Source organism: Saccopteryx bilineata, chromosome 1 (genome assembly GCF_036850765.1).
Source record: "Saccopteryx bilineata isolate mSacBil1 chromosome 1, mSacBil1_pri_phased_curated, whole genome shotgun sequence".
Taxonomy (NCBI): domain Eukaryota; kingdom Metazoa; phylum Chordata; class Mammalia; order Chiroptera; family Emballonuridae; genus Saccopteryx; species Saccopteryx bilineata.
In genome coordinates, this window is record NC_089490.1 from 406,179,875 (window position 1) to 406,207,496 (window position 27,622).

The following is a 27,622-nucleotide window of genomic DNA, read 5'->3' on the forward strand; positions in this document are numbered from 1 at the left end:
CCGGGCCAGCCCGAGAACGCAGCCCAAATCCAGCCAGAACCCACGGGGGCCCTGGGGGACTTGGGAGAGACCAGACGGCAGCCTTGCGGCCGGGGACGGACCAGGACCGCCACAGGCAGACCCCCTGGGCAGGGGTCTGGGACCCAGCGCTCAGGAACTCCTGGCTGTGCCCCCCCAGCCCGAGAACTGCAGCCCGCAGGGTCCCCCCGCGACGCAGCCACACCCCTTCGGCCCCATCCCGAGGAGGTCACCCCAAGAGTGCCGTCAGGGCCTGAGATCAAGGTCACTCGAGGTCCAGGTCTGCAGGGCTCCCGACACCTTCCTCCTCGGCACCCGCTGCGGCCCAGGGTGGCACCAAGGGACAGTCCACACAGGCCTGGAATGTCTGAGACACTGGACACTGCCCGGGTGGACCGTGGACCGGGAGGTCAGAGGGTGGCCTGGCCAGTCTGCCAGGTGCCCAGGCCAAACCAATCTGCCCCTTCCCTGAAGGCTCCGCCCGGGGCCTGAGTCCTGCTGGCTGCAGACCCTGACAAGGCAGACCCACCTGCCTGGGGGCCCAGTGCCTGCCCACCCCCCTGCAACCTTCCCTAAGCCCTGAGGCTCCATCCCAGGCTCCTCCCCGACCATGGCCACATCGATACCCCGTAGTGGGGGCCAGGCCTGGGCAGAAGAGTGGACGGCGGACCCCGGACCCGGAAGAGGAGGAGCAGGAGGTGGCTGGGATGGGCAGGGGTTGCTGCTTGCGGGAACACTCAGGTGTCCCCAGAAGCCCGGGAGAGGGAGGGGTGTCCTGCAGACGCTGAGGTACGTGAGCATGGGTGGGCCGGGCCCGGTGCCGCTGGGATGGAAAGGGGGCCGGCGGGGGGTCGGGTAGCTCTTCAGGCAGCGGCTGATCAAGCCTGTGTCCTGCCCGGCCCTGCTGACCAGGAGACCCTGGGCAGGACCCCAGAACGTCCCTCCCCCTCAGGTGCCAGCCGGCTCTGAGGAGGGAGAAGCCCCTTTGGGGTCCAGGGCACCTGGGCCATCTCAGCTGGCAGACTCACAGTGTGTGTGGGCTCGGGTGGGTCCGGGGTGCCACTTGAGGACCGCCCTCCTGGGCGCCTCACCTGGGGAGGGGGATCGCACCCTTGGGGTAGAGAAGGCTGCCCACCCAGCATCTGGGTCATGCGGTGACATGGTCCTTGGTCCCCTGCCTGGACTGGGCCCTGACTCTTCGGCCCCTCCTGAGACCCAACCCCCCAGCTGAACCCCTCGGCCTCTACGGCTACTCTTAAAAAGGTGAGGTGCTCCTGGCACAAACGAGGTCCTGGAGGCAGAGACGTGGTCAGACTCGGGGTTCCGAATCCCAGAGCCCCGACTTCCTGGAGCCCCGGGGTCACCCCGTGGAAGCCAGGTTCGCCAGACTGACCCACCCCTTCGGGGAATTGGGAGGACAGTCCTCCCAGTGTCCTCAGACCCTGCCTGCCCTTGGAACTGGGCTTTACTTGCCTATGTGGTTGGCAAGTGGGGTCAGCTGGATCCAGCCCCACATGTGATCTTGGCGTGTGTGTGTGTGTGTGTGTGTGTGTGTGTGTGTGTGTAGGAACAACGGTTGCTCCCAAGTGTGTGCGTGTGCGCACACACACACACACACACACCCCGCTGGGTTCCCTGCTCCCTCACTGCAAGGCCGGATCTCCCAGGGGACTCCATGGACAGCAGCCCCCTACACACACACACACACACACACACACACACACAGGTCCCCCTCAGTCGTGCACAGCTCTGCTCCGGGCCCTGCTATCCTACATACCAGGCGGGGCAAGCTCTGTTGCACCCATGTTCCTAATGAGAAGACTGACGTCAGGGCTGGGACGTCTGTCCCTTGGTGGCCACATGCCAAGGACATTGTGCCAGGGTGGCTGCCTCCAGGCTGGCTCCCTGGATTGTGTCTGCTCCTGGCCATTGGAGCAGTGTTTGCCTTCTTCTGTTGGCAGTCAGTATTGACCGTCCTCACTGTTCTCCAGGCCTGAACAGGCCCTGAGGGGTACGGGAGAGGGGTTTTCTGAGGTACAGGGCAGACGCCCCCTCCCCTTGAGCGGTCCAGTGCCCTGGTGAGGGCCACCCCGGGGAGACGGAGTGAGGCCAGGAACCATGGGCCAGACAAGCGGGCAAAGGACCCCTGGCAGAACTCAGGACCTTTGTCCAGCTAGGCTGTGAAGGTGGACAGCTGTGTGCTCACCTGGGAGAGTCTGTCCCTGAACTCAGGCAGGGCCAGGTCCCGGGGGGCAGGAAGTTTTGCTAGGTGGGTGACCGTCCACACTGGGCCAAGTGGCCAGAGCAGCCATTCATCGATGTGACCAGCAGAGGGCAGCAAAGCCCAACTTTTGCAGCACTGCCCTTGTGCCGCCGGGCAGGCAGGCTGTTCCCTCTGGGGGGGGTCAGCTGCCCAGCTGCGGACACTCAACAGGCACTCCTGAGGATGCCCACGGGGCTGCTGGACCTGCATTCTGGGGGCCTGAGGTGTAGGAAGGAGGCAGGGTGTCCATGTCGCTGCCCCTCACCCCCTAGTCAAACCCCCCACCCAGCCTCTCATGGGCCTAGGCTTCCCTGGGGGAGGCGGGACGGGGGGGGGCACTGTCGGACAAATGTGCTGGGTGTCCAACATCCCGGGACAGTCCCCACTGGGTTCTGATGCCCCAGCCCCCAGAACCAGAGGCCTTGCCTGCCCTTAGAGGTCACTTCCTCCAGCACCCCCACATACGGCTGAACAAACCCAGGCGGGCAGAGAGCCAGGGGCCCGGGACCAGCGGGAGCCTCTGCTGAGGGGCTTCAGGGCCCCGGGGAAACAGGCTGGGCGGGGGGGGGGGGGGTGGCTGTCACTCTGAGGCCAGGAAGTCCCCTGCCCTACTTACAGCTGCCTCGCCCCTCCAGCCAGAGGCGGGGACTTTGGGAACAGGGACCCCAGGCCCAGGTGGCCTCAGGCCGTCATCGGGGTTAACCTGCTCCCATGTCCACCCCCCATCCCTGCCTCTCCACACTGGGCGGAGAGGTCACTTACAGAAAGAATGTGGGGCGGGGTGGGGGTTCCAGGAACTGCGAAGACAGCAGGCAGGGAGGTGGGGTGCCGGCCGCCTCCCTCCCCCGCAGTATTGTTTCTGGCTGTGGGACAGGAACAACCCAGCAGAGGTCCAAAGAGTGGAGGAGACCCGTGGGGGGGGGCTCCCCGTGGGCCCCCGCGGCCTGGTCAGGCTGTGCTGGTGCCGGCACCTGGCCCCCTCACCCTGGGGTCCTCAGCTCACCTTCCACTCCAGGTGGCCCGCCAGCCGCACCCTCCTGGACTCAGACTCCCCTCTGCGTCTCCCGCCCAACCCTGCCTTCAGGGGACCCCGTCCCTGACCCGCTGACGGGCCTCTGAGGCCTGCCCTGAAAGCTGGGCTTGGGGCTGTGCCGGAGGGTCAACCCCCATCCCTATCCCGTGAGGCACTGGTCCCACATGCATGAGGGAGGCTGCTGAACCATCAGACCCTGGGGGCCCACATTCTCCCCCCCCCAGCCTCACTCCCACCCCCTTTCCAGCCCATCTGTGTTTGTGGAAAACAGCCGGACCCCCACCACCTGCCAGCTTGTGGCCAATCACGCTGTGACCAAAAACGTTTGTTCTTCAAACTCCATCCAGCTTCAGAACGGGGCCCCTTCCAGCCTGGCTGCCCTTGGGGCCCCCCCAACAGACACCCCCCCATACACATACCCAAGTCCCGCTGCTGGGAACCTTAGAAATGCCCTTCCTCCCCTCGCTGGGCCGCAGGCTCTGGGCTGTGGGTCTGTGCACGTGCCGAGAGAAATACAGCTGGAGATGGACCCGGGACCTGGGGTGACCCTGTGGCCCTGGCTGTTCCTTTCCTCCCTGTCCCTCTGCGGACCTGCATGTCCATCCATGTCCTCCCTGTCCCTTTCTGTCCCTCCACGGCCTCCCTGTCCCTCTCTGTCCCTCCACGGCCTCCCTGTCCCTCCACAGCCTCCCTGTCCATCCACGGCCTCCCTGTCCCTCTCTGTCCCTCCTTGTCCATCCACGGCCTCCCTGTCCCTCCCTGTCCCTCCACAGCCTCCCTGTCCCTCCACGGCCTCCCTGTCCCTCCCTGTCCCTCCACGGCCTCCCTGTCCCTCCACGGCCTCCCTGTCCCTCCCTGTCCATCCACGGCCTCCCTGTCCCTCCCTGTCCATCCACGGCCTCCCTGTCCCTCCCTGTCCCTCCATGTCCCTCCTTGTCCATCCACGGCCTCCCTGTCCCTCTCTGTCCCTCCATGTCCCTCCTTGTCCCTCCACGGCCTCCCTGTCCCTCTCTGTCCCTCCATGTCCCTCCCTGTCCATCCACGGCCTCCCTGTCCCTCCCTGTCCATCCACGGCCTCCCTGTCCCTTCACGGCCTCCCTGTCCTTCCCTGTCCCTCCCTGTCCATCCACGGCCTCCCTGTCCCTCCCTGTCCCTCTCTGTCCCTCTCTGTCCCTCCCTGTCCATCCACGGCCTCCCTGTCCCTCCCTGTCCCTCCCTGTCCATCCACGGCCTCCCTGTCCCTCTCTGTCCATCCACGGCCTCCCTGTCCCTCCCTGTCCCTCTCTGTCCCTCCCTGTCCCTCCCTGTCCCTCCACGGCCTCCCTGTCCCTCTCTGTCCCTCCACGGCCTCCCTGTCCCTCCCTGTCCATCCACGGCCTCCCTGTCCCTCCCTGTCCCTCCATGTCCCTCCTTGTCCATCCACGGCCTCCCTGTCCCTCTCTGTCCCTCCATGTCCCTCCTTGTCCATCCACGGCCTCCCTGTCCCTCCCTGTCCATCCACGGCCTCCCTGTCCCTCTCTGTCCCTCCATGTCCCTCCCAGCCCCTTTGCAGACCTCCTTGTCCCTCCACGGTTTTCTCTATCTGTCCATGGTCTCTGTGGCCCTCTGTGACCCTCCATTGCCCTCCCTGACTCCCTTCCTCCCGGGCACCCTTCCGAGGTCTGAAACACTGTCTGTGCGAAGGGCAGCTTCAAGGGCAGGGACGAAGAGAGGGTGCATGACGGGCTCCTTCCTCCAAGGCCTGGAGAGTGGGTTCACCCTGCGGCCTGCTGGGGTGCTCCCTGCCCCGGGCCAGCTGTGGAGCAGGAGGAGACAGAGAGGAGAGGCTCCAGGTCGAAGGAAGAGCTGGCTGGGACACAGGCGAGGGGAGGGCCGGGGCGCCCCACCTCAGTGCCTGCTGCTCCGCCAGAGCTCAGATCAGAGGAGGCAAGCTCAGAGTCTTCCTGGAGGAGGCGCCTCTGCTCCCACACAGGGTATCCTGACCTTGAGAATGGGGTCCGTGTTGAACTGTCGCTGTTCAGGGTACAGACCCGACCCAGGGGTGGCTGTGGCTGCCCTGTGCTCCCTTCCCTGGAACCACATGACAGCTGGTGTCCCCATGGCCTTTCCCCCGGGGCTGGTCATGGGTCGGCCCTCCCCCTCCCCCCAAAAAAGAAAAGACCCATGTCCAGCCCTACCTGGACACAAGGGGCTGGTTCCTGCTGGCCCTTCCTCCCCCAGCATGGCCTCAGCGGGTAGGGAGTCTCAGAAGCTCGTGCCAGCATAAGGCCAAGGCGGGGAGGCTGGTGGGCCAGGCTGGCGTGGCCTCAGCTTTGGTCCCCGTCAGAAGGGAACCAGTGGAGACCCTCCCGCAGGGCTGCTGCCATGGTAAAGTGGCAGTCCCCTATCCGTGGTCCCTAGGTGTGGCCCATGGGAACGGGACCAGCTCCCCAGGGGCGGAGGCTCAGGGCGGAGTCACGGAGGGCCCCCCGACCTGGAATGGATGGAAAGGGGATAAAGTCCCCAGAGAGGTGGGTCAGGGCAGGAGGGTCTCCTGTGCAGGGGCCCCTCACAGGAGAGGGGCTGGGCAGCTCTCTGAACCCCAACCTACCGGCCAAGGATGCCAGGGCAGCGAAAGACTCCCTGCCTGGCCGTCCTCCAACTTGCACGGGGCAGCACCCACACATCAGAGCCCTCTCGGTGGCCGCTAACCTGCAGGGGATGCAGGAGATGGAGGGGTCTCCACAGGCCCCGGGTGGGTTACTGGTCATCTAGGCTGCATTCCCAGACGTGCCCAGGTGAGGGGCACGGGCGCCCTCATGTCAGGAACATGCCACAGCGAATGCCAATGAGCACTAACTCTGTGCAGGAGGACCCCGATCTGCGGACCTCTGCTCACCGGCACGGGGAAACCCCTGAGGTCTCAGGGACACCGAGGCGCAGGGACGTGCTGGCCCGGCCTGGGCAGCCTCCGGACCTCCTCTGACCCATCCCTCTCTCCCAGTCTGACGGACTGCCATGTGATCTGTCCAGCATGGACCCCCAGGACCCTCGCAAGGAGGCCCTGTCACCTCCTAGGCCGTGGGGTACCTGGGGACAGCCCCCCCCTGGCCTGCTAAACCTATGTTCCCTGCTAGTGTGGCTCTCTCAGGATGGGGGAGGGGTTCTCCTCCCCCCCCTCTTCTTCCTCCTCCTCCACCCCAGGTTTGGTCAGATAGCCCCCGGTTTTATCCTAAGGGCTACATGGATGGACAGCAACCAGGTGCTTTCTGAGACTGTGGCGGCACTTCTAGGGATTGGCCACAAGGTGTCAGGCTCGGGCCAGATTTGAAAGCCTTAGAGCCAAGGTGTGGGCAGAGCGCGACCCAGCCCACCTGTGCAGTCCCACCCCAGGTCTCTGCCTATTTGGGGCAGGGGGCAGGGGGCAGGGGAGGGTGCCCCAACATTCTGCCTCTCGGCAACACACCTGATTTTATTCTGAGACAAACGTAATCCAGTCCCCTCGAAGTCTCAGGAAAGTGTCCCAGGTCTAACTTTTTTCGGCCTTGGGCATCCATCCACCTTACCACACCTTCACTGAGGAGGGAGCCCCCAGCCTAACGGGCTGTGGACACAGGATGGGGGCAGTTAAAAGCCTCCGGTCTGGGTGCAAAGATGCAGAGCTCCCTTTGCCCTGACACTGCACGGCGGGGGGCCCTTGGTAAGGAAAAATATAGTTGCTTTGCCCCCCCCCTCACCCACCCATCCCAGCCTTCATTCTAGGGTGCCCCCCACCCAAATGTTGGGGTCTTAAGACCTTTCGACTGTGCCACTGTCATTCTAGAAGTGGCCACCAGGTGTCAGCATGAGGCCACTTAAGCAGCCAAGTGAGTAAAACCCTGCGATGAGGGACTTCTGAGGGTTTTCCGATTCTCTCACGCACAACGGAGACCCCGGCCAGCCCCCCAGCGTGGGACGGTCCTTTTCACAGGCCTCAGATGCTGGGAGCTAATGAGGTGTTCCTTCACCCCAAGTTTATCCCTTTTGTGTTCCTTTTATTACCCTGTATCCCCTACAGGCCACGTGTCCCTGAGCACAGTGCTGAAAGTCACAGCCCTCGCCCCCACAGCGCCTCTAGTCCTGCCTCAGTGATACCACGGCTTAGTCCCTCGTGGGTCCTCCCAAGCCTGCTCCTTCCCTTGCTTAGACACTCTGGGCTGCAAGATTCTGATGGAACAAAATAGCCCCGTGTTGGAGGAAGCCCTTCGGGGGGTCGAGGGGGTAGAGATGGGAATTCAAACCAGGGCGGAGTTCAGATTCAAGACACACTGCTGGGGTGTAGGAAGGTCCCCATGTGCAGGAGTTCGATCTGTGGGTGTGACTGGCCGCTCCCCTTCTGCCCCATCAGCTGCTCACCTTCTCCACGTGGGGACACCCCCTTCTGTGGCCCTCCCGGCCACACTCTTGCTTGGCTTGAGGTCAGCCCTTCACACTCCCCAGCCCCACCGGCAGTGGGGGCCCTCCTCACGGGAACCTGGCCCCTAGCCCCCTGGTGCCTCTGGGCATCTTGTGACAGACAGCAGGGGACAGCGCAGGCTGTGAAGCCTGCAAGCCAGCGTGAGCTGTGAGGCACAGCCAGTGTGAGCAAGTGACAGCTGCCCCAGAGGTGGCTTCACCCTGACTCCCCCTGCGTGTCCTGGACCTGACTCAGGGCCCTGAACGTCCCTCACTCCTCCCCACCCCAGAGCCCAGGGAGGAGCCCCACACACACCGCCCTCTTTCCAGGACTCATGTGGACCTGGGGTACCAGCGTCCTGTTAGGCACGACCCAACCAACTTGAGTTTCTCTGAAGGCTGACTGTCACCTCCCGCCCCCCACCCCCCACTGAACCCCCAATCCTTCCCACCGAGGCAGGAAGTTCGGGTGAGGGCTTACAGGGCAAAGGGAGAGGGGAGACTTCAACCCTGACCTAGGCTGGTGATCTGAGCCGGGTGACCACACAGGGGTGCAGGGGTGCAGGGAGGCTAGGGGACTGGTGCTTCTGTGACCCGTCCCTGTCTTGGCCTCTTAGTGCATTTTTTGTTCAACCTCCTGTTTTCCCTGAAGGCAGGCTTGGGGGAGAAGACGTTTAAATTCCCAGTGAGATTTAGCCCAATCAGGTGACGCTTCTACCTGCCGCCCCCACCACACCCCTCTTCCCACAGTTGGTGAGATCTCCAAGTTCCCCGTGCCTTTATTGAAGGTTCCTTTAGACTCCCGAGTCTGTGAACCCCAGTCCTACCCAGGAGTGCCTGTGAACAGGACACTGCTGCTCCCCACGGCTGCTGGCCACTTGCTGCAGTACCCTGCGCACCAAGGGCCACACCTCTGGTGCAGGGGCCTATGGGGGGGGAGGGGGTGACCCCGGGAAAGGGAGACAGCTCCCAGAGGAGTCCCTTCCCACTGGAAGGAGGGCCCACGTGATTGCATTGTGCCGCAGCTGTGTTGGGACCACCCGGAGGATGACTTTTCTGATGAGCCTGTCAATTTGCCCCTTCCCCCTTTTGGCCCCACCCCCATTTTCCCCGTGCCGAGCCCTCCCACATTCCAGGGGGAGGGGTCAGGTGACTGCCAAGTTGTCAGTCTAATGAAGCCCCGCCCACTCTCCACCCCCCTGCACGTGGTCCCGCCTGCGAGAGCAGGACCGCCTTGCGCTGGTGCCCACGCCCACAAACCCCCTTCTGCAGGGGCAGGGGAGTGCCAGATCTCCACCCCACCCCACGCTCCACCCCCACCCCCCTTGCGCCGTGCCCCCCCTCCGGCGCCGGACCGTGCCACAGGCAGCTGCCCCGGAGGCCCCAGCCCCACGGAGTTGGTGCAAAGCTACCCAAATTTGGAGGGGCCGGAGGACAGGCGTGAAGGGGATGAGGAGGTGAGGCGTTAACTCCGACCTCAGCTGGCACGTGGGCAGGTGGCGTGCGCAGTGGCGGCGGCGGAGAGGCCCTCCCACTTCTCCGGGGGCCTCCCTGTTGCCATGCACACTCTCAAACTGCCCTTCGCCATTTCTCCAGCCTCGGCCTCATCCCCTTCCTCTCCCACGGCCACAGTCCCGCTGGAGATTCTGGGCCCCGCAGCCGGAGCACCCCCTGCTTTGGCGGCGGCTGCTAGTATTGTCCCGGCCAGCGGATCATCGACCGGGCAGTTTCGGCAGAGAGCTTGGGGCACCAGCGACTCCCCAGTCCTCTTCGTCCACCGCCCGGGGGCCTCGGGCACCTCGCAGCGACTAGAGCACAGGTAACTGGGGCTCCCCCACCCTCATGCAGCAGGAGGAACCTCTCGGGGTGTCCGCCGGGTGGGGCGGGGGGACCGGGGAGGCTGCGTGTGCTGGGGGTGGCTAACGGGACCCCCGTTTCTGCAGGAAGGGGGGGACGGGAAAGACAGGTGGCCAGGGGCCTTTTCTGCTGTAAGGCTGCCCAGAGCCACGGAGGCTTTTGCAAGGAAAATCGGTTTTCCGTCACTGATCCGCGGGCAACATGGGCGAGGGGGCCGTGTCGGGGGTGTTCTGGGCTGGGCAGCGCAGCTGTCGTGGCAAATGTAAAAGGCAGGATTTTTCTGTGTGTGAGAAGTCTCCTCATTCTGCACCCCCCTCCCCGCCCCGCCCCGAGACAAACAGGACACAGTGCAGAGGGGCCGGGGGCCCGAGATGTTGAAGCAGTTTTCTGTTTTTTCTTTTTTTTTTTATACCATTTAAAAAGTCAAATTTCCCCCTGCCATCTCCCCCCCTCAAAAAAAAAAAAATCCTCCCTCCTCACAACCACGCCGGAGAGGCCCACCATGTGCCGGGGATGACTGGCGTGGAGAAGCAGTGTCCAGACCCCCACAGCAGGACTGCCAAGTCCAGCTTCTCCCTGCCTGTCCCGGGCGCTCCTCGTGGCCCCTCTGCCCACAGAGCCAAGCGTTGGCAGGGCGGGGCAGTCTCTCTGTCCCCCCCCTCGCCCGGGGGTCCGGGCTCTGCTCTCCTGTCCCTCCAGTGTGGGGTTTGTGGGAGAGGAGGGTCGTTCCCCTTTTCCTCCGCCTCGGCCGCTGCCTGCCCGGTACTGAGCTGTGTGCCCGGCCCCTTCCTCGCTTCTGTCCGAGGTGGGACAGCTGGAGAGCAGAGAGGAGGCTTTCTATATGAAGGGCCGTGGTCTTCCAAGACGGGCCTTGTGTGTGCAGATGCCATGCTTCCCTCCCCCCCCCCCCGTGCCCAGGCAGGCAGGGTGTCCCATCCAGCAGAGGGTCTCCTGCCCCTCCACGGGCATCTTCTCAGGCCTGGTGGCTGCAGCGTCCAGCCCTGGGTGAGGCGTGGGCCACTTCCCCTGCCCTTGTACTCGGCAAAAGGAGAGCTCAGGAGCCAGGCGGACAGGCAGGGGGAACCCCCTTCCTCAAACCCTGATTAAGTGACTCTCAGGCCTCCCTGCGGAAAAGCCAGAGGAGGGCTGGGGCCCACGGCTTCGGCGGCTGGAGGGACATTTGTTTTAAAAGTGACCACCTTTATGTTTCCCCAGGGGCCGAAGAGTCACCGCTGAGCTCCTGCAGGAGGAGGTGCATTCCAGCCCTCAGCCCCAGGACCCCGCGCCTCCGCCAGCTCAGCCCCCTGTCCAGCCCGACCCCGACCCCCAGCCCACACGGAGGCCCAAGCAGAGGCAGGCCAGAGCTGCCCGCGAACCCAGCCCCCAGGTGAGCTGCTGCAGCCTGTGGCCCAGGCGGTCTCCACGCACTCAGGACTGAGGCCTGCAGCCAGCCGCAGCTCCACAGAGGTGAGTGTCTCGGCCTCTTCTCACCGCCGCCGCCAGCCAGGACCGAGGGGTCCACTGGTGTCCTCTCCACGCCTGAGACACGGTTTCCCCCCCACACCCCCACGCTTCTAAAAGGAGCTGAGTGAGGCTCCGCGAGGGCCTGGAGTGTGTTCAGTCGGAGCTGGCGTCAGGGGTTCAGGGGGCTGCTCCAGGTGCTTCTCCCCGGGGGGCTCAGGCACGGGCAGAGCAGGGTCCCTGCTGTTCCTGGGGGCGGGCGGCGGTGCAGCGAGGTGCCCCTCTGCGGGGCGCTCCTGGGAGAAGGTCAGAGGGGAGGCAGGGGGCAGCCCAGGGGAGAAGGTAGGGGCCGAGGGGAGGACAGAAGGAAGGAGGGGGAGAGGGAAAACTCGAAGTTAGGGAGGAGTGAGGAGAGACCCCAGGAAAGGAGAGCCAGGCCGAGCTGGGGCTCCCAGACAGCCCTGGGAGGCCGGCTGTGGGCCTGGCCCCCCGTGTCTTGGCCTCTCTGTGCTTCCTTTTGTCATGGGGGTACCTGACCCTTGCGGCCCTGCTGGCCGTGCTCAACTGTGATGAGCTGGGGAGCGAGGTATTGACCTAAGGGAGGCAGCAGCCCTGGACCCTCAAGATGCCAGCAAGGGCCTGGCTGTCAAGAGCCCACCGTGCTCGAGGCTGGGGGGCTTCCTGCATGTGAGTGGGGGGTGAGGGCGATTAGAAAGGCTCGGGGTGCAGACGACCCCAGGGTCTCCGGGGCAAGCTGGGGGAGCATGGCAGAGCTCTGACCAGGCACTGTGTGGAGGAGCCCTGGCGGTAGGCTCAGCCCCGGGGTCCTGGGCAGCTGTGGGATGGGTTTGTGTCCTTGGTGCCTGACCCAAAAGCAACAAGGGCCACCTTCAGAGCCTGCAGGGACGAATCCACCCAGCAGGTGACCCCCTTCCCAGAGAGAAAACCCAGAATGTTCTTTGATAGGTGTTGTCTTTAGTTCAGACCCCAAGTCTACTGGGACAACAGGGGCCATGCCTGGGTCCTTCTAGATTGGGGGGTGGGGGGGCTCAGCCATCTCCCTGGGTCCCCCAACCCCGATCCTTACGTACTGTACTGGTGGTGGCTTTGGTTTACTGGCTGGTGGTGCTCGGTGCTCGTGCCTCGGTTGGCTTGTGCTGTTGGGTCCTGGTGGTTCCGGTTCCGGTCTTGTTCATCTGTCCCTTGCTTGCCGTGGGGGCTGACCCTGAACGGGTGTGTCCCTCCCAGAGCCAAGTGCACAGTCTGAGCCCTGTGGGGGGGGTGAGGGAGGGCGCTCAGGGACCCTCATCACTGGAGCTGGGTTTGCAAATGCTGGGCTTGGGCCCAGGGAGGGGGGGTGAGCAGCCAGGTCGGAGCCAGAGCTGGGGAGGAAGCCGGGGAGTGCGAGAGGCAGGCGGACTGGAGGGAGCTGGGAAGGCCAGCGTGAGCAGGAGCCTGGTGGGGTGCAGGGCCAGACTAGCTGGGGTGAGTCCGGATCTCTCATGCGCGGGGCGATTATTCTCTTCCAAATCTGGGTTTGTAGATCCAGAGGAGAGGCCACTCCGGTGCCTGCCGGGTGCCCGGCCGGGGCGGGGGTGGGGGGTGAGAGCGAGCAGGGTGTGGGGACGGTGGTCTGGCGCTGGGGGCTGGAATTCCTGCCAGCCACGCTCAAGCCCTGAGCAGGAGACCCCAGCCCGACAACACGCTGTGGTTGCTGGCAGGTCCCCTCCCTGCCGTGGGGGGCCGGAAGTTGGGGGCTCCAGGGTGGCTGGCCCTGGCTGGGGGATCGCCAGTGCCCTTTTTGAGCCCTAGGGTGACCCGGATCTGCTCTGCCACGCCTGTCCCTTCGGCCACACTTTTTTGACTAAATAAGGCGAGGGTTCTTGGGCAGCCCCGCGGGGGAGGAAGAGCCAGTGTGCCCCCCCACCCCACCCTGACAGCTTAGCCTGGCACCCCAAGGTGGCCTCAGCCTTCCTACCTGCAAGGTCCAGGCGTCTCTCCACGCGCCAGGCAGGGGCTTCTCCAGGGCCAGCGTCTGAGGGCGGGGGACAGAGAGAAGGAAAAGGGACCCCCAAATGGGCCATGGGTGTGAATGCCCCCCAGGCACCCTGATCAGGGGGAAAGCCCATGACCGAACGGGCTGCCCCCACCACCACCACTCCAGCCTAAAGGAAAGGCGGAGGGCCCCTGCGCAGGGCCAAGGGGAGCCCTGCGTCTGTTTGTCCTGAGCAGGAGCCCTTGTGCAGGGTTTGGGAAGGCACTCTGGGCTCCCAGGGACCTGGGCCCACACACGGGCGTTATTTTAACGCTCCCCACCGCAAAATTACAAAAGTCGCCACAGAGTGGGAAGCAACTTCAACACAGCAGAGGCGAGGCGGGCATCCCCGAGAGAAGGCTGCCTCTTCTCTCTCCCCCGACAGAGCTATAGGCACAAGGCACAGGCCTGCTGCCCTGGCCCAGAGGAGGAGGGGGCCGTCATGGGTGGGGGGAGACAGGCCAGATGTTCTTGGAATGGGACATGGGGGTGATTGATGTGGACTGGAATTTGAAGGGGAACATTCCCCACGTGCCTTGGGCTCTGGGTGGAAAATGGGCCGTTTTTTCACGGGGGTGGGGGCGGCCTTCCAGTCTTGCCAAGCTCCTGGGAAAGGCTTCCTGGTCCCCACACCTGTCCAATGGCATTAACCCCTGCCTTCCCAGTGTCAGGTTTGGGCTGCTGCTGCCCCCTTCTAGCTGGGGTCCCTCTGTGGGGGGGCCGTGGGCACAGCCACGCTCTGCCTCGCCCCCCCCCCATCGTTCTGCTTCACTCCCTGCAGCGGCCCCTCCCCCACGGATTCCTCTCTGGAGTCGCTGCCCTACACCCCCCAACCCCGACCCGGCCCGGTTTCCGAAGGGGGGACCCTGTTCCCGCCAGCCAGAGGCGCCTCGGATCTAGTTAGTGACTTCGGTTCAGTATTTTCCTTGTCGACTCCTCTGACTTCCTGTCCATTTCCAGCCCGGGTCGGGAGACCTTCCCTGTGACAATCCTCAGAAAACGAAAGGAGACCCGCGGTGGCACCCCACTCCTTTGCAGTCCGCCCCCACCCACTTCTGTCTCCCCCCCCCCCTGCACGCACTTTCTTATCTTCTTCCCTTTTTTCCCTCTCTCCTTGCTCGCGTTACTCAAACAAAACAGGTTTCCGTGCGGCGTGGAGACCGGGCAGGGCCCGGGTGGCGCTCCAGGAGCGCGGGGGCGGCGGGGGCGGCTACCGACGGGGTGCTCCCGGGGCCCCCACGCCGAGCCGGGTACGAGCCTGCCCGCGGCGGCATCTGGGCCGCGGCTTCGCCTAGGCTCGCAGCGCGGGAGCGCGTGGGGCGCGGCGGCGGGGAGCCCGCGGGCCTCCCCTCGGAGGCGGCCGCGAGGGGAGATGGGGACCCGGGCGCGCCCGGGGCCGGGCGTCTGTCTCGCTGCCTCGAGGCTTTCGGGTGTTGCCCTCCATCCAGCCCGAGGCCCGCCCGCTGAGCCCCCTCCGCCGCAGAGACCTATCGGTGGCGAGAAGGCAAAAGAAAGAAGCGGCAGGATGGCCCCCGGGGCGCGTGCCCCTGGAGCCCGCGCTCCCTGCCCGCGTCCCGGGGAGGGCGCCCCTGCTCTGCGCGTCCCCTGGACGCGGCTGAGTCTCCAGCAGCGCCGTTTCCTCGGGCCCCCGGGAGCCTGGCCTCTCAAATGCAGACCCGTGTCTGGGGTCCTAACCCACTCAGCACTTCCCCGGCTCCTTCCAAACGCAGGCAGGATTTTTTTTTTTCTTCCCTGGGATTCTTGAGTTACAGCGTTGGTCCCAGGTCCCCAAACACATTCACCGTTTTCCCAGGTCACAAGCGTTTTCTTGAACATGAAATTCCGGGGGACTTCAAAAACATATGAGGCGCCCAACTGGCTTCCGTGGATTTACACGAGTGGCCTTGGGTCCCCAAATTCCCTGGGTGTGTCCTCCGAGGCCCCTAACAATTTATCACACACACCCCCACCACCCTCAGGGGCCGCAGATCTTTGTCCCCTACCATGTCAACACAAACACGACTTGTGGTCAAGCTGGCCACTTTGCCTGGCTCCCCCAGAAGGTGGAGAGGGCTTTTCTGACGGGTGGGTGAGTGTCCCAAGTCAAGTGACACTTTTTCTTGTGTTCTCACAATGGTGGACGTTAACTACAAGGTCTCCCTAGCTTCTGTCCCTGTCTTGTCACCTCCACACTGGTTACCAACGGTGTGGCATATTATCTGCCGAGTGTCACAAAATTATTGGTCCCAACCTGGGCTTCCTAAGTTTTACACAAAGAGACCCAGCCTCCCACCCCCCACACACTGCAGCAAATTACCCAGAACCCTCGGAACGCTGCTACCTAGCCTCCGCCAGGATTTAGGAATTTCCCCAAAGCACATGGAACCCTTTCTGAATCCTAAACAGTCTGGGCTTGGGTTTCCTAAGCTCCACCAAACTGAAAGGGTGACTTCTGATTCCCCCAAACTCACTAAGCAAGTTTTTTTTTTTTTCCCCTTTCCCCTGTGAGCCATGAAGATTCGGAGCATTCACTGCCGGGGGAGTTCTCCCAGCTTCTTGACCCTGTCACAGGCCCCCACAAAATGCACCCAGCAGTTACCCCGAGATTGGATACGCTCAGTGGTGACCGCGGGTTATTTAGGTGGCCCTGAATCTTACACGGTCCCCCCCAGGACCCCCTGGGTCATGCCACGCATTCAAAAGAGACCTGTTCCTGGTATACTGGGCTTTGTACAGTGTCTCATAAAATTTTTGAGTATTTAAAAATTCCCCAGATCCCCCAGTTTACTGACAAGAACCTGGGTTTTCTAAAATCCAGATGCTGATCAGAAATCCCGGAGGTCACCAGACCCTTCCCTGACCACCGGTACAGTATTTGGATTTGCTGGGTTCCCTCAAGTATTGCCCCCTAACCCCCGTCTTACATACACACACACTGCCCACTGTTACAGTTGGTCACACAGTGGCACTGATTTCCTGGGCTCCTAAGCATGGACGCCACCCCTCACTGAGTCACCCCGAATTTAAACATTTCTTGGGTCTTCCACACAGCAAACCCCCCAGTAATTTTGGACACTGCTTCTCCAGGCCCCACGACTTAGGAACTCTTAATCGGGTTTTTCCCCCAAACGTTAGATGTTGACTCCCAGTTCTCCCGAGGACTCGGAACAACTTGACTACATCCCCAGGTTCAAAAATTACTTTCTTGGGGACTCCAAATTGAAGCAGTGTCGCCCAGACCTCCAAAGTAAATAGAGATTTTTCATTCCCCCCCCTCCACAAAACAATCAAACTTTTTCTAAAAAAGCTGGATTCATGGGTCTCCTGACTTTATGACCTTGAGCCCCCCTGAATTTAAGCAGTTTTCCCGTCCCCCCAAATGAAAATGTCCAGGGACTGAAAAATACCCCCAGGTCCTAGAAGCCCAGGCAGCACATGCCTGTGTCCTACAAGCTTTCTCACCACAAACCCAAGGACCCTGAAATTTAGCTGTCAATTTCTACTGGGCAATTTCCAGTGATCCCCAAAATTTGGATCATGTTTCCTTGGGGTTCCCCAAAGGCAGGCAGTGTTCAGGAAAGCAGGATATGGTTCTCTTGTTCGCCAAAATGAAAACTACAGTAAATGAGCTGATTTAAAGAATCAAATGTAAAGCCATTGGTTTTCTGCTCTCCCCAGTATGTACTGATCGCACTCCAGCCTCCCCCAAATTTAGAGCGTGTTTCTCGAGTCTCCGAAGGAACTGAGAATTCCCCTCGAAGCCACAACAATAATGGAAGTTGCTTTCCTAGAGTTCTGGGAGTGCCCAGGCCGCCAACTTGCATTTTTAAATTGTGGAAATTAATCTCCACTTTCCTTCACCACGTGGAGATTTTTCCTAGGTCCCCGAAATGTGTCCACTGTTTTCTTCCCTCAGCGTTAGACAAGGGAAGAAACTTGGGTACAGGTCATGTAGGGAATTTTTCTCGAGTCACCCCAAAAACCTACCACCCCAAGAATCGTTCTGGGTCCCCCACATTTTAAGACTCGGATTCCTCCACTCCTTAATTGCATCCCAGCCATTTCCACGGACCCTCAAACTTGGACTCTTTCTCTGAAGCTTCCCATTTGGTGGTTACCGCAAGTCCCCCACATCGGGGAGACTCCCCTGGGTCCCCTGCTTCGGGGACACTCGTTCTTTCCGCCTGCAAATCAGACGAGAGCTTCGGCTTGCGTCCCCCGATATCGATATCTGGGCATTGTTTCCCGCCCGCCCACCGCCTTTTGCAGCCTTCAAACCCTGCGCGGCGCGCATTGGTCTCCGGCCTCTCTGCGTTTCTTACGAAGTCCCCGCAGCTCCTCGGATTTAGGAAATTTCTGTGTTCCCCAAACACCCTTGCCTGGCAGCGTGTCCACCAGGACGTAGGCAGAACTTCTCCCGCGTCCAGGAAAACGACTGGGCATTGCCCCCAGTTTCCCCCAAATTTGGGCATTGTCCCCGGGTCTTCCAACGGGCTGGGCGTTGCCCCTGGACATTGGGGACTGCCCCCGGGGTCTCGCTCACCTTCAGCAGCTTCACCGGCCACCGCAGAGCGCTCCCTCCTGCCTCGGCTCCTAGCGCGCCCGCGGACGCAGCCTTCAGCCTCGCGGTGAGCTCCCCGCCGCCTCCGCGCCGCCGCCGGGCTTCTCGCCCGCACCGGCCACTGTCCCCGCCGGACCTGGCGCTCGTCTGGGGCGACCGCCCGGGAGACCCGCGCGGGACACGGGAGCCCGCTGCGGGTTTGCCGCAGGGCGGCTGCTCTCGCTGGGGCCGGGCGCCCCGAAACCGGCGCCGTTTTCGTTTGTTCTTTGCAAAGATCTTGTCATTGTGGGGGTAACGCTTTGGCGGCCCTGAAGCGGGGCGGGCAAGGCGCTGGGTCGGAGGGACGCCGCGGAGAGGCGCCTCCAGCTCGCCCGCCGGGCTGAGGACTCGGGGAGGCGCGCGCGGAACGCGGGCGAGGTGATTGATGGCGGCGGAGTAAGGGGGCAAGCCCGGCTCGGGCTTCCGTCGGCAACCCCTTCCCGGTGGAGAGGCGCGGACGGCTGGGGGACAGGCGGGGCGTGGGGGGCCTATCGTGGTTTTGACTTCGTAAAAGTCACAACGAGTTCTTACACCGTCCAAACTCTCTAGGAGATGGTTTCCCCAGCCCCCCAAATTATCGTGGTGGCTCCTGGGGCTGAACCCGAGTCTGCGCAAGTCCAACGCACTGAGGACGGGGGAACCATTATCCGGATATTTTGGGTGGGCCCTAAAGGCGAGCTGCTTAGACGCACCCCGGTGAGCTCGGTCATGCAGGTAGGATTTGAGCGATGTTTCCCGCCTTGCTCCTCTCTAACCCCCCCCCCCCGGGGCACTCGCAGCCTCTCAGGCCCCACGCCTGGCCCAGATTCGGACCTGGCCTGGCCGGTTCATTGCACGGACCGCACCTGGCGGTCGCCGCGGCTATTCCCCCGCTCCCGCGCGGCACCGGGGGGCGCTCGGGCTCTGGCTGCTACTCGAGACGCAGCGCCTGTTCGGGCAGGTGGCGGCTGCGCGCTGCGCGCGCGCCAAGGGGACAAACCTCCCTTCTCTGCATTTCCCACCGGGGATTTGGGGACCCCTCCGAGCCACCTGCACCCTCACTTCGACGGGGCGCCCCACCGTTTAGCCCCTTGGTAGGAAGCGGGGACTCTTGTCATCGCTAGGGCCTGGGACAACCGCCCACCCTGCTCGCCTGTGCCCCCCGCGCACGAGCACAGAGATCTTGGCACCCCAGAACTCGAGATGGGGGTCCCTAAACACTTTAGAACGGCGAATTGGGATTTCTTGCACAGTTTGCCGCTCCCCGCCCCCAACCCAATCTTCGTCCCCGCGCACCCCACCGTCCCCCTCCCCCACCCCGCAGTCTCCGGGGCCCCGAAGCCCGCGCCCCCCTCCCCCTGGCTCGAGTTGCGGAGGCGGTCTGGGGGCGGGGCGAGGGCCCGGCGGGCGCCTATTGGCGCGGGCTCAAGGCCAGCGGGGCCCGAGCGGGCGCCGCGCCGCGGGGTGGCGCGGCTATAAGAGCCGGGCGTTGGCGCCCAGAGTTCGCCTGCTCTCCGGCGGAGCTGCGTGAGGCCAGGCCGGCCCCCGGCCCCCCCCTTCCGGCCGCCCCCGCCTCCTGGCCCACGCCCGCCCGCGCTTGGTCCGCCAGCGCCTCCACCGGGCTGGCGGCCCCGCGTCGACGTCGTCCGCCACGCTGCTGACTCCCGTCTTGGGCGCCGTCGGCTGCGGGGTCGCGCTCCGCCGGGCCTGCGGACTCCCCGCCGCCTCCTCTTCTATCTACCTCAACGCCCGTCCCGCTTCACCCGAGGAGGCGGTTCCCCCCGCAGGCAGTCCGGCTCGCAGGCCGCCGGCGTTGTCATCACCCCCCCGCTCCCCCTCCAGCCCTCCCCGGCGCGCAGCCTGACCGCTCTCACTCCTCGCTGCGTCCCGAGCGGCTCCAGCGCTGCCACCGCTGCCCCCCCGAGGCCCGGGCTTGCGACGGCAGAGGGCTCCGTCGGCCCAAACCGAGCTGGGTGCCCACGGCCCCGGGTGACGCCTCCGCTCCGCCCCCCTCAACACCATCCCCGGCCCCCGACGTTGCGCCCTTTCCTCGCTTCTCTGTGCTCTCCTCTCCACCTCTCAGGCATCTGGCCCCGGCCCCTCGCTCTCTTTTTCTCCCGCGACCTTCCCTTTGCTCCCTCCCGTCCCCCCCAGCCCCGCGCCTCAGCGCCCTCCCCCCCTTCAAGCCCGCCCTCCCTCCTTCGTCCCAAAGTGGATTAATTATACGCTTTCTGTTTCTCTGCGCTGTTCTCTCCCGCTGTGCTCCTGCCCGCCTCTCGCTGTCCTCTCTCCCTCTCGCCCTCTCTTTGGCCCCCCCTTTCACGTTCACCCTGTCTCTCTCACTATCTCTGCCCCTTCTCTGTCCTCGATACAACAGCTGACCTCATTTCCCGATACCCTTTCCCCCCCTAAAAGTACAACATCTGGCCCGCCCCAGCCCGCAGAAAGCCCGTCCTCCCCAGACAATCAGACGATTTTAATCCCACCCCCCCAAAAAAGCCATCCCCCCGTTCTGCCCCGTCGCACATTCGGCCCCCGCGACTCGGCCAGAGCGGCGCTGGCAGAGGAGTGCCCGGCAGGAGGGCCTACGCCCGCTGTTCGGTTTGCAATACGCAGCAGGGAGGTGGGCGGCAGCAGTGCCGGCTTCCAGGTAAGCGTCGTGCGGGGCTGGCAGGGCTGGAGAGGGCGGAGGACGGGCCCCGGTCATGGGGTGGGTGGGGGCCGTGGGTCCTATTCCCTGGTTGCAAACCCCGCGCTTTTCCCTTGCGCCGCGGAGGGGGCGGGGTAGGGGCATCGGGAAATGCCAAGAGAGGTGTGAGCTGTCTGCAAAGGCGACTTCCTGGTCGGTTTTTTGGGTGCGGGGTGTGGGGGGGGCAGGGAGAGTGTTGCTGAAAGTTTGAGATTTGTGCCGTGCGTGGGGGCGGGGGGGGGGCGGGGCCGTCCCCCTACCCCCAGGGTGCTGGGCAATGAGGAGGGGCGCAAATCTCTGCAACTCGCCCTGGTATGTTGACTCCGTGCCAGCCGAAGACGGAGGGAGGAAAACGGGGTGGGCGGGGCCAGGATGGAGCGAGGGGGGGCCGAGTTGGCAGAGAGTCCTGCCAGACGCCACATTTGCAATATCCCCCCCTTTCTGGTCCCCCTTTCCCTGTCCCCAACATTTCCAAGCAGGAAATCTGGGGAGAGGGGCCCAGAGAGCAAGAGTGTACATACACAGCCCACAGTGGGCAACGGCCCCTTGCCCCGTGGGCAGATGGAAGTTTCCATACAAGGAGGTGGAAAGCAGCCCCCCCTTCTGGCCCCCATTGCCCTGTGCGGACTTGGGCCGGGGGTTCAGTGGGCCCCCGCCCCCTCCCACATGGTGTTCTGCTTAGGGATGGCCCACAGCTAGCGGTGGGGGTGCAGAGGAGCAACGGGACTGGCTGGAAGCGGGGAGGGGGCGGGGGCAAGGGGGCGGGGGGAGTGGTCAGCGGGGAGAGGGGTGGGGGGTGGGGTGGAGCCGGGGGCTGGGAGGAGCCCGCTCACACATAAAAGCAGAGGCACTGACCAGCTTGAGAACTGGACATTAGCTTCTCCTCTGAGGCAACTTCCCAGTCTCCTCCTCCAGCCCCAGGAACTCTCCTGTTCAGCTGCAGGTAACCAGCGCTGTTGAGCGGAGAACCCCACTGCCCTCCGGCTCCAGCCCGCCTGCCCGCCCGCCTGCCTACCTGCCTGCCTGCCGATCACCTCGGCCTCAGCCCCTCGGCTTCTGCCCCTTGCCTCTAGCACAGGCACCCCAATCTCCTCCCAGCCTCTGCCCTCCTCGGGCACGCCTGCACAGCCTTCCCTCTGCTGGTGCCCTGGACTGGACCCTACCCTGGAGAGCCCAGGCTTGCAGAGGATGGAGCTGCTTGGCCGCTGCCCTGCTCCGGCCACTCGCTGGCCACATTTTTGTTCATAGAATTTTGAAGGGGGTTAGCGGTCGGGAGCAGCAGGGTGACCAGCTGGGGTCCAAGTCCAGGGCAGCAAGAGGAGGTGAACGAGGTGGCACTTGAGACCTTTTTCGGTCCAGCTGCCGTGGCTCTCTAGCGAGCTTAATAAGCGAGGCGGCTTCCTTCCTCGCGTCGCCTCGATTTTTATTGCATCCACTTTCTCCTGGGCCAGCGTGCAGCAGCCTCGGTCCCTGGACCCGCCGGGTGTGGAGCCTGGGAGGGGCACCTCTGGGCAACCTGCCCAGCCCCTTCCTTGCTCGGGTAGCCTCGGGGTGCCAGTGGCTCAAAAGCACCTGACAATGACGGTCCCCTCCAGAAAGGGGGGAAGCTTCTGCCTTCTGGAAGGGGAAAGGGGCAAGAGCAATCTCAAGAGAAGCTGAGACCTCTCCCAAGCCTCCTTTTCCTTAAGGGGACCCGGTTCACTCTTGTCCCGGGATTGCAGCCGCAGGGCTTGTGCAAGGGGGTGTGTCTTAAGACCTGCCACTCATTCCAAACGGGACCCTGAGGAACTTGGTGTCTGGTTTCCAGGTGGCCTTGTGTGCTCTCTGTCCAGTTCCCGTGGATGGGATTTGGTACCTCGAAATGAGAGAGAGCCCGGTGGTCGCCAGAGGACTTGGAGGCCTCGGTGGCTCTGCCAGTGTTGGGGTGTGGTGCCCCGGGGGCAGACTGGAGTTGGGGAACAGGAGAACAAGGCTCCCGAGAATGGGTGGCTGGCCCGGTGGTGCTGACCATTGGATCCTGGACCTGAGCTCTGCTCAGCTACAGCCTGTGAGGGGCGGGGCTGTCCGGCAGGACCCCTTGGTCCTCTGGGATGCACAGGTCCTGTGGTGGGGTGGGGCCGGCTGCCATCTTGGCTGGCGCTGGGAGACCCAGGAGTGGCTACTGCCTTGTGCTGGCCCCGCCCTCATGACATCATAGGATGGAGGCCAGGTCCAGTGCCCTGCTCTGGTCCCTGCAACTCTGGGAATGGCTGAGTCCCTGCAGTAATTGCAATTGGGGGGGGGCGGTTATCCCCGTGTGGAAATTGCTGACCAGCGCTCGCTTGATGCCAGCCAAAGGTGTGCTTCCCACACACCCCTCAGCAATGAACGCACGTTATTTGTTCATTAGAACAGTAACGTTCACAGGAGAGAGAGCCCGTGCTTGAAAACTGCAACTGAACTTGAAGCTCGGAGATGGCTGGGCTGGCGCTCCCCAGAGGCAGCTGGGCCTCCTGACCCCTGCTTCGTCGCCTTAGAGACCCCGGCTGGAGTGGGGGGGCGGCGGGAGGGGCTCACGCCTGCTCTCTCCGCCCCCAGATTCCGATGGAGCTTCCGATGGGGAAGTCGATGCTGATGTTGCTAACCTTCTTGGCTTTCGCCTCGTGCTGCTTTGCTGCTTACCGCCCCAGCGAGACCCTGTGCGGCGGGGAGCTGGTGGACACCCTCCAGTTCGTCTGTGGGGACCGCGGCTTTTACTTCAGTAAGTAGCGCAGTGGGCGGTGGGGCCGGCGGAGGGGGGAAGGGGTGTACACAGCCGGTGCTGAATAAAATCCTGCCGCCCTCCTGAGCATGCCTCAGACCCCCAGGCAGAGGGACAGCTGTCTAGGAAGGGGGTGGGCGGGGAGAGGGGAGGATGAGCCCCGGCTTTGGAGAGTGCAATCAGGACCCTGTTGTCTCCATTTATTGGGCACCTGCTGTGTGCCTGGGTGACACTCACATCTCCTGATTTTCCTGCAACATAATTCAGTGTGTGTTTAGGTGGTGGTGGTGGTGGGGGTGGATGGTATTACACGGGGCACACTGTTACAAGCGGAGGGGTGAGCAAGGAAGAAGCCTCTCTCCTGAACGTGCTTACTATGGGCAGGGCTGTGAGCAGAGCAGGGGCGAGGGGGGGGGGGCGGGCGGGGCTGCCTGACATTCCGACAATGGGCTCATATTCACGGATGATCGGGTGCTAACGTGAAATAAAATGGCTTGAAAACCCAACGGGAATAAAAGCACATGTTGCTGGTGGGTGTGAGTGTGCACGCCACACGTGCTTGGGACGCCCAGCTCCACCGTGGGACGGCAGGACAGGAGATGAGCCCCTGCTGTCCCAGTGCCCGTGGGGCTGGGTGTTCTGGGACCTGTGCCCTGTAGGGTGGGGCACCCATCTGCTGTCCCCCCCCCCATGTTTTGGCTACTTTATTCCCCGTACCTCTCTCTTGACTTCTGTCCTGGGACTTGCCCTTGCCTCTGTGCCCTGTGTAACAGGCTGAGACCACCCCCTTCCCCAGTGGGAGGCGACTCTCTTCCCTCAGGGGCATGGAGTCTTGGCCCTCACCTCCCCAGCAAGTCGGGCCTCAGTTTCCTTAGCTGCAGAAGAACGGGTGGGAGGAGGGGGGACAGGGGTGGGGCAAGTCAGCGAGAGCCCGTAAAGCTCACCCTGACCCCAGCACTTCCTGGGCAATCTCTTCTGCAAGCCTTCCACATGCCCGCCCTGCAGAATGGGCCCACTCTGGTGCCAGTCCTGGCATCTCAAAGCTTGTCTTTGGAAACGCACTCCTGATCTTCAGAGTTTCTGAAGCCCCGCCCACTTGGCCCTGCCCCCTCTCTGTTCCTTGCCTCCTTTGTGGGCAGGAAGTGGCCCCTGTACCCTATGTAGGGGCTGGTACCAGTTGGCCATTCCCCCCCCAGAGAGTGGGCTCTCCTGAACCCAGGCTTCCTTCAAAGGGGTGTGGGCTGAAGCCCCACCCACCCAGGGGACTCATGCCGGATGGAACCCCTTACTAGGGGCTTCTCCTCCTGCCCCTCACCCAGGCACCCTGCGCTTTCCCTTGCGGCTGAGACGTGGAGCCCCGGGGGAGGTGAGGGGGAGGACGGGAGGAGAGGAGGGCGTGGTTTTTTGCAGCTCCTCACTCCTCTCCTCCCGTCTTCTTCTTCCTCCTCCCATTCCTACCTGTCTCGGTGTCTCAGGGCTGCGGGCCACCACTGGCCCCTGCTTACCGTTCGGGGTGGCACCTGTGGGCTCAGCCTAGCTGGCTTTCGGGACAGCAGGGCCCTTGGTCCCAGAATGTGGGTGTTGGACCTCACCTCTTCGGGTTAGCCCCTGAGCCCAGGGACTGGAGACCCTGAGCTGGTTCCCACTTCCCCTTCTCTCCTTTCTGGAGTGTCCTGCCTGCCCCCTCGCCCGCCGTGCGCGCGCGCGCGCGCGCACACACACACACACACACACACACACACACGGCCTGTCTGACGTGCGGTGGTGCCCTGTTGTTGATGAGTCCTCTCCCCCACCCCCTCCGGTGGGACTCACAGGCAGACCAGCCAGCCGCGCCAGCCGACGCAGCCGTGGCATCGTGGAAGAGTGCTGCTTCCGCAGCTGCGACCTGGCCCTTTTGGAAACCTACTGCGCCACCCCCGCCAAGTCCGAGAGGGATGTGTCGACTCTCCCGACCGTGCTCCCGGTAAGACCGCGGTCTCCACCACCACCGGCGGGAAGTCCTCCCTCTGGGGCCCTGAGGGTTGTCACCTCTGAGCCAAGGGACCAGGCACAACCAGCTCCTTTGCTGAAAGTGCAAGCTAAGAGAGGGAGCCAACCCCATGTCTGTCATGTCCTCCACTGGGGACCTCGCGGCCAGGAGCTGGGTGAGTTATGAATCTGTTCTCAGTTGGCACGGTGGCAGGTTTAGGTAGGTACCAACCAGCCCCTCAGGTCACCAAGAGGGCCACAGGCTCGCTGGGGGCTGGAGCAAGGAGAGCTGGTGGCACCCCTTTGACTGGCCCTTCCCCTCCCAGGACAACTTCCCCAGATACCCCGTGGGCAAGTTTTTCCACTACGGCACCTGGATGCAGTCCGCCCAACGCCTGCGCAGGGGCCTGCCTGCCCTCCTGCGTGTCCGCCGGGGTCGCATGTTGGCCAGGGAATTGGAAGCTTTTAAAGAGGCCAAGCGTCACCGGCCTTTGATGGCCCTGTCCACCAATGACCCTGCTTCCCACGGGGGTGCCTCTCCAGAGGTGTCCAGCAATTGGAAGTGAACCAAATTGTTGTAATTCTGCGAAATGGCCCCACCTCCTCCTGCTCTCCTCTTGACCATCGACCATTCCATCAGGTCCTCCTCTGAAACCTCTCTGTGCCGTCCTCCTTAGGGGCTCCTCCCCCCTCCCCCGTGCCCCAACCTCCCCATGTCAGGCTACTCTCCTCGGCCCCTTTCCATCGGGCTGAGTCATCCCAACAACTTTAAAAGTGATTGGCATTAAATATCCCCCCAAATTATCCCCTCAAAATAATCCCCCCAAAAAATATTCCCCCCAAAAAATATCCCCCCCAAATTATTCCCCCCAAAAGTATCCCCCCTAAATTATCCCCCCAAAAATTATCCCCCCCAAAATTATCCCCCCAAAATTATTCCCCCCCAAATTATTCCCCCCAAAATTGCCCAACAAAATCTGGCAAACAAATCCTTAAATCACTCACACACACCCCACACACTCATACACACATTAGCCCCATTAATTGGCTTTTTAAAAAAATACCAAAAAAACAAATTAGGCTAAAAAAAAACAAAACAAAACAAAACAAAAAAAACAAAACCAAAAAATCAATTGGCTGAAAATAAATTAAAAAAAAAAAAAGGCTTAAAAACAATTGACAAAGTAAAAGAATTCGGCGCCCCCCCCCTCCGTCTCTTCCCTGTGGGACTTTGAGTCAAATTGGCTCTGGGCTCGAGTCCCTAACCACCCAAGAGAACGGAGGGGACCCCAAATTTGCAGCGGGCATGTCACTGCTTCTCAGCCACCTCCCTGCTCACTCAAGACCTCTGGGCACTCTCAGTGAACTAGCCGCGAAACCATTTCAGCCACCCAGCCTCGCTGTCCACACAGGTCCCGCCCATAGTCACCAGGGAGCTGGTTGGGGGCCACTGAGACCGAAGGAGGGGAACCGGAACATGAAAATCGAAATTTAATTGGCACGAACCCCACACCCACCAAAATCTTAACCTATTTGTCCCCACCCAAAAGCACACACCGTCTCTCACACACACACGCACGCACGCATGCAACACCCTCACACCCACGCACCAAACACGGTCACAGACCTTCACACACGCATGCACCCCCTCACGCACACACCCAACAGCCTTCTGGTGCACACACACGCATGCACACCCCCTCACCTGCAGGGGGGGTACAAACGGTGAGAATGACTTGGCCAAACCCACATGGGCCCAGATGAGACCATGTCTCACCCCAAATTCTCTCTCGAGGTTTTCATGTCCTCCGGTTCCCCTCCCATCGTCCCCTGCGATGCACCCCGGGGTGGGGAGGGGGTGTGTCCCAGGCCTGGGCCCTTGGTTCCATCTTTCCGAGGCGAGGGGGGTGCCCTCCCTTGTCGGTACTGTCCCCTCAGACCTCGTGTGAGCCCGATGCCCCCAGACACTTCAGCGCTCCTCAGCTTCACCTTCATGTGTGCCAGCGAGGAGATGGCGTGGCCAGATACGGAGGTGCTGAAGCCCAGCAGGACATGCCGCCCCCTCTCCCCCGCCGTAGCCTGACGCCCTAGGTGTGCCCCTCTGGAAGATCTGGGCCCTGCCCCTGGCACGCCTGGGATCATCTTTGCCGGCCTCCCGGGGGGGGGGGAGCCTTTCATTTCTGAGAAGCTTCCCCCCCCCCCGGGAGGCCGGCAAAGGTGGTGGGGAGCGTGGGAAGTCTGGCGGTTGGTGGGGTGGGTGGGGGGCAGTGGGGGCTGGGTGGGGGGGTGCCCTGGGGTAGGATGTGTCCCAGCGAGGTTTTGGTCCCAAGTCGGGAGGGAGTGTTGAGGAGGCTTGCAGAATTACAGACTCAAAATCAGACATCCAAATTTGACGCCAATTGATCTATTTCCCCCCTTTAATTCGATGCTCCTGGGGCTTGTTTCTGTTTTTTTTTTTTGAATCCCCGTCCTTGGCTTCTCACGCGCTCACACAACAATATAACTCCCGTCCCCGTAACAGGGGAGCAGTGACGCGTAGGGACGTGCACACCGGCCGTCCACC

The 27,622-nt window shown here is 62.9% G+C and overlaps 2 protein-coding genes and 1 long non-coding RNA gene across 6 annotated transcripts in view; 2 read left to right on the plus strand and 1 right to left on the minus strand.

Annotated features, from left to right (window-relative positions):
* MRPL23 (mitochondrial ribosomal protein L23) overlaps positions 1-27,622 on the minus strand; it is a 177,358-nt gene that overhangs the window by 8,221 nt on the left and 141,515 nt on the right. The gene's annotated exons all lie outside the window — the stretch shown is intronic.
* Positions 512-9,447, plus strand: LOC136319062 (uncharacterized). The gene is made up of 2 exons (XR_010728173.1): positions 512-807; positions 9,324-9,447. It is a non-coding gene; the product is annotated as an uncharacterized lncRNA (long non-coding RNA).
* IGF2 (insulin like growth factor 2) lies at positions 10,915-25,825 on the plus strand. 4 transcript variants are annotated; one of them, XM_066252348.1, is made up of 5 exons: positions 10,943-11,051; positions 18,230-18,394; positions 22,926-23,088; positions 24,906-25,054; positions 25,386-25,825. In XM_066252348.1, the coding sequence occupies exons 2-5, from the start codon at positions 18,233-18,235 to the stop codon at positions 25,623-25,625; spliced, it is 714 nt and encodes a 237-aa protein (XP_066108445.1). In that variant the 5' UTR covers positions 10,943-11,051; positions 18,230-18,232; the 3' UTR covers positions 25,626-25,825. The 4 variants fall into 4 exon arrangements, with proteins under 4 accessions (XP_066108447.1, XP_066108445.1, XP_066108446.1 ...); XM_066252350.1 differs by lacking the exon at positions 18,230-18,394 and having other exon boundaries at positions 10,915-11,051; XM_066252349.1 differs by lacking the exons at positions 10,943-11,051; positions 18,230-18,394 and adding an exon at positions 19,881-20,309.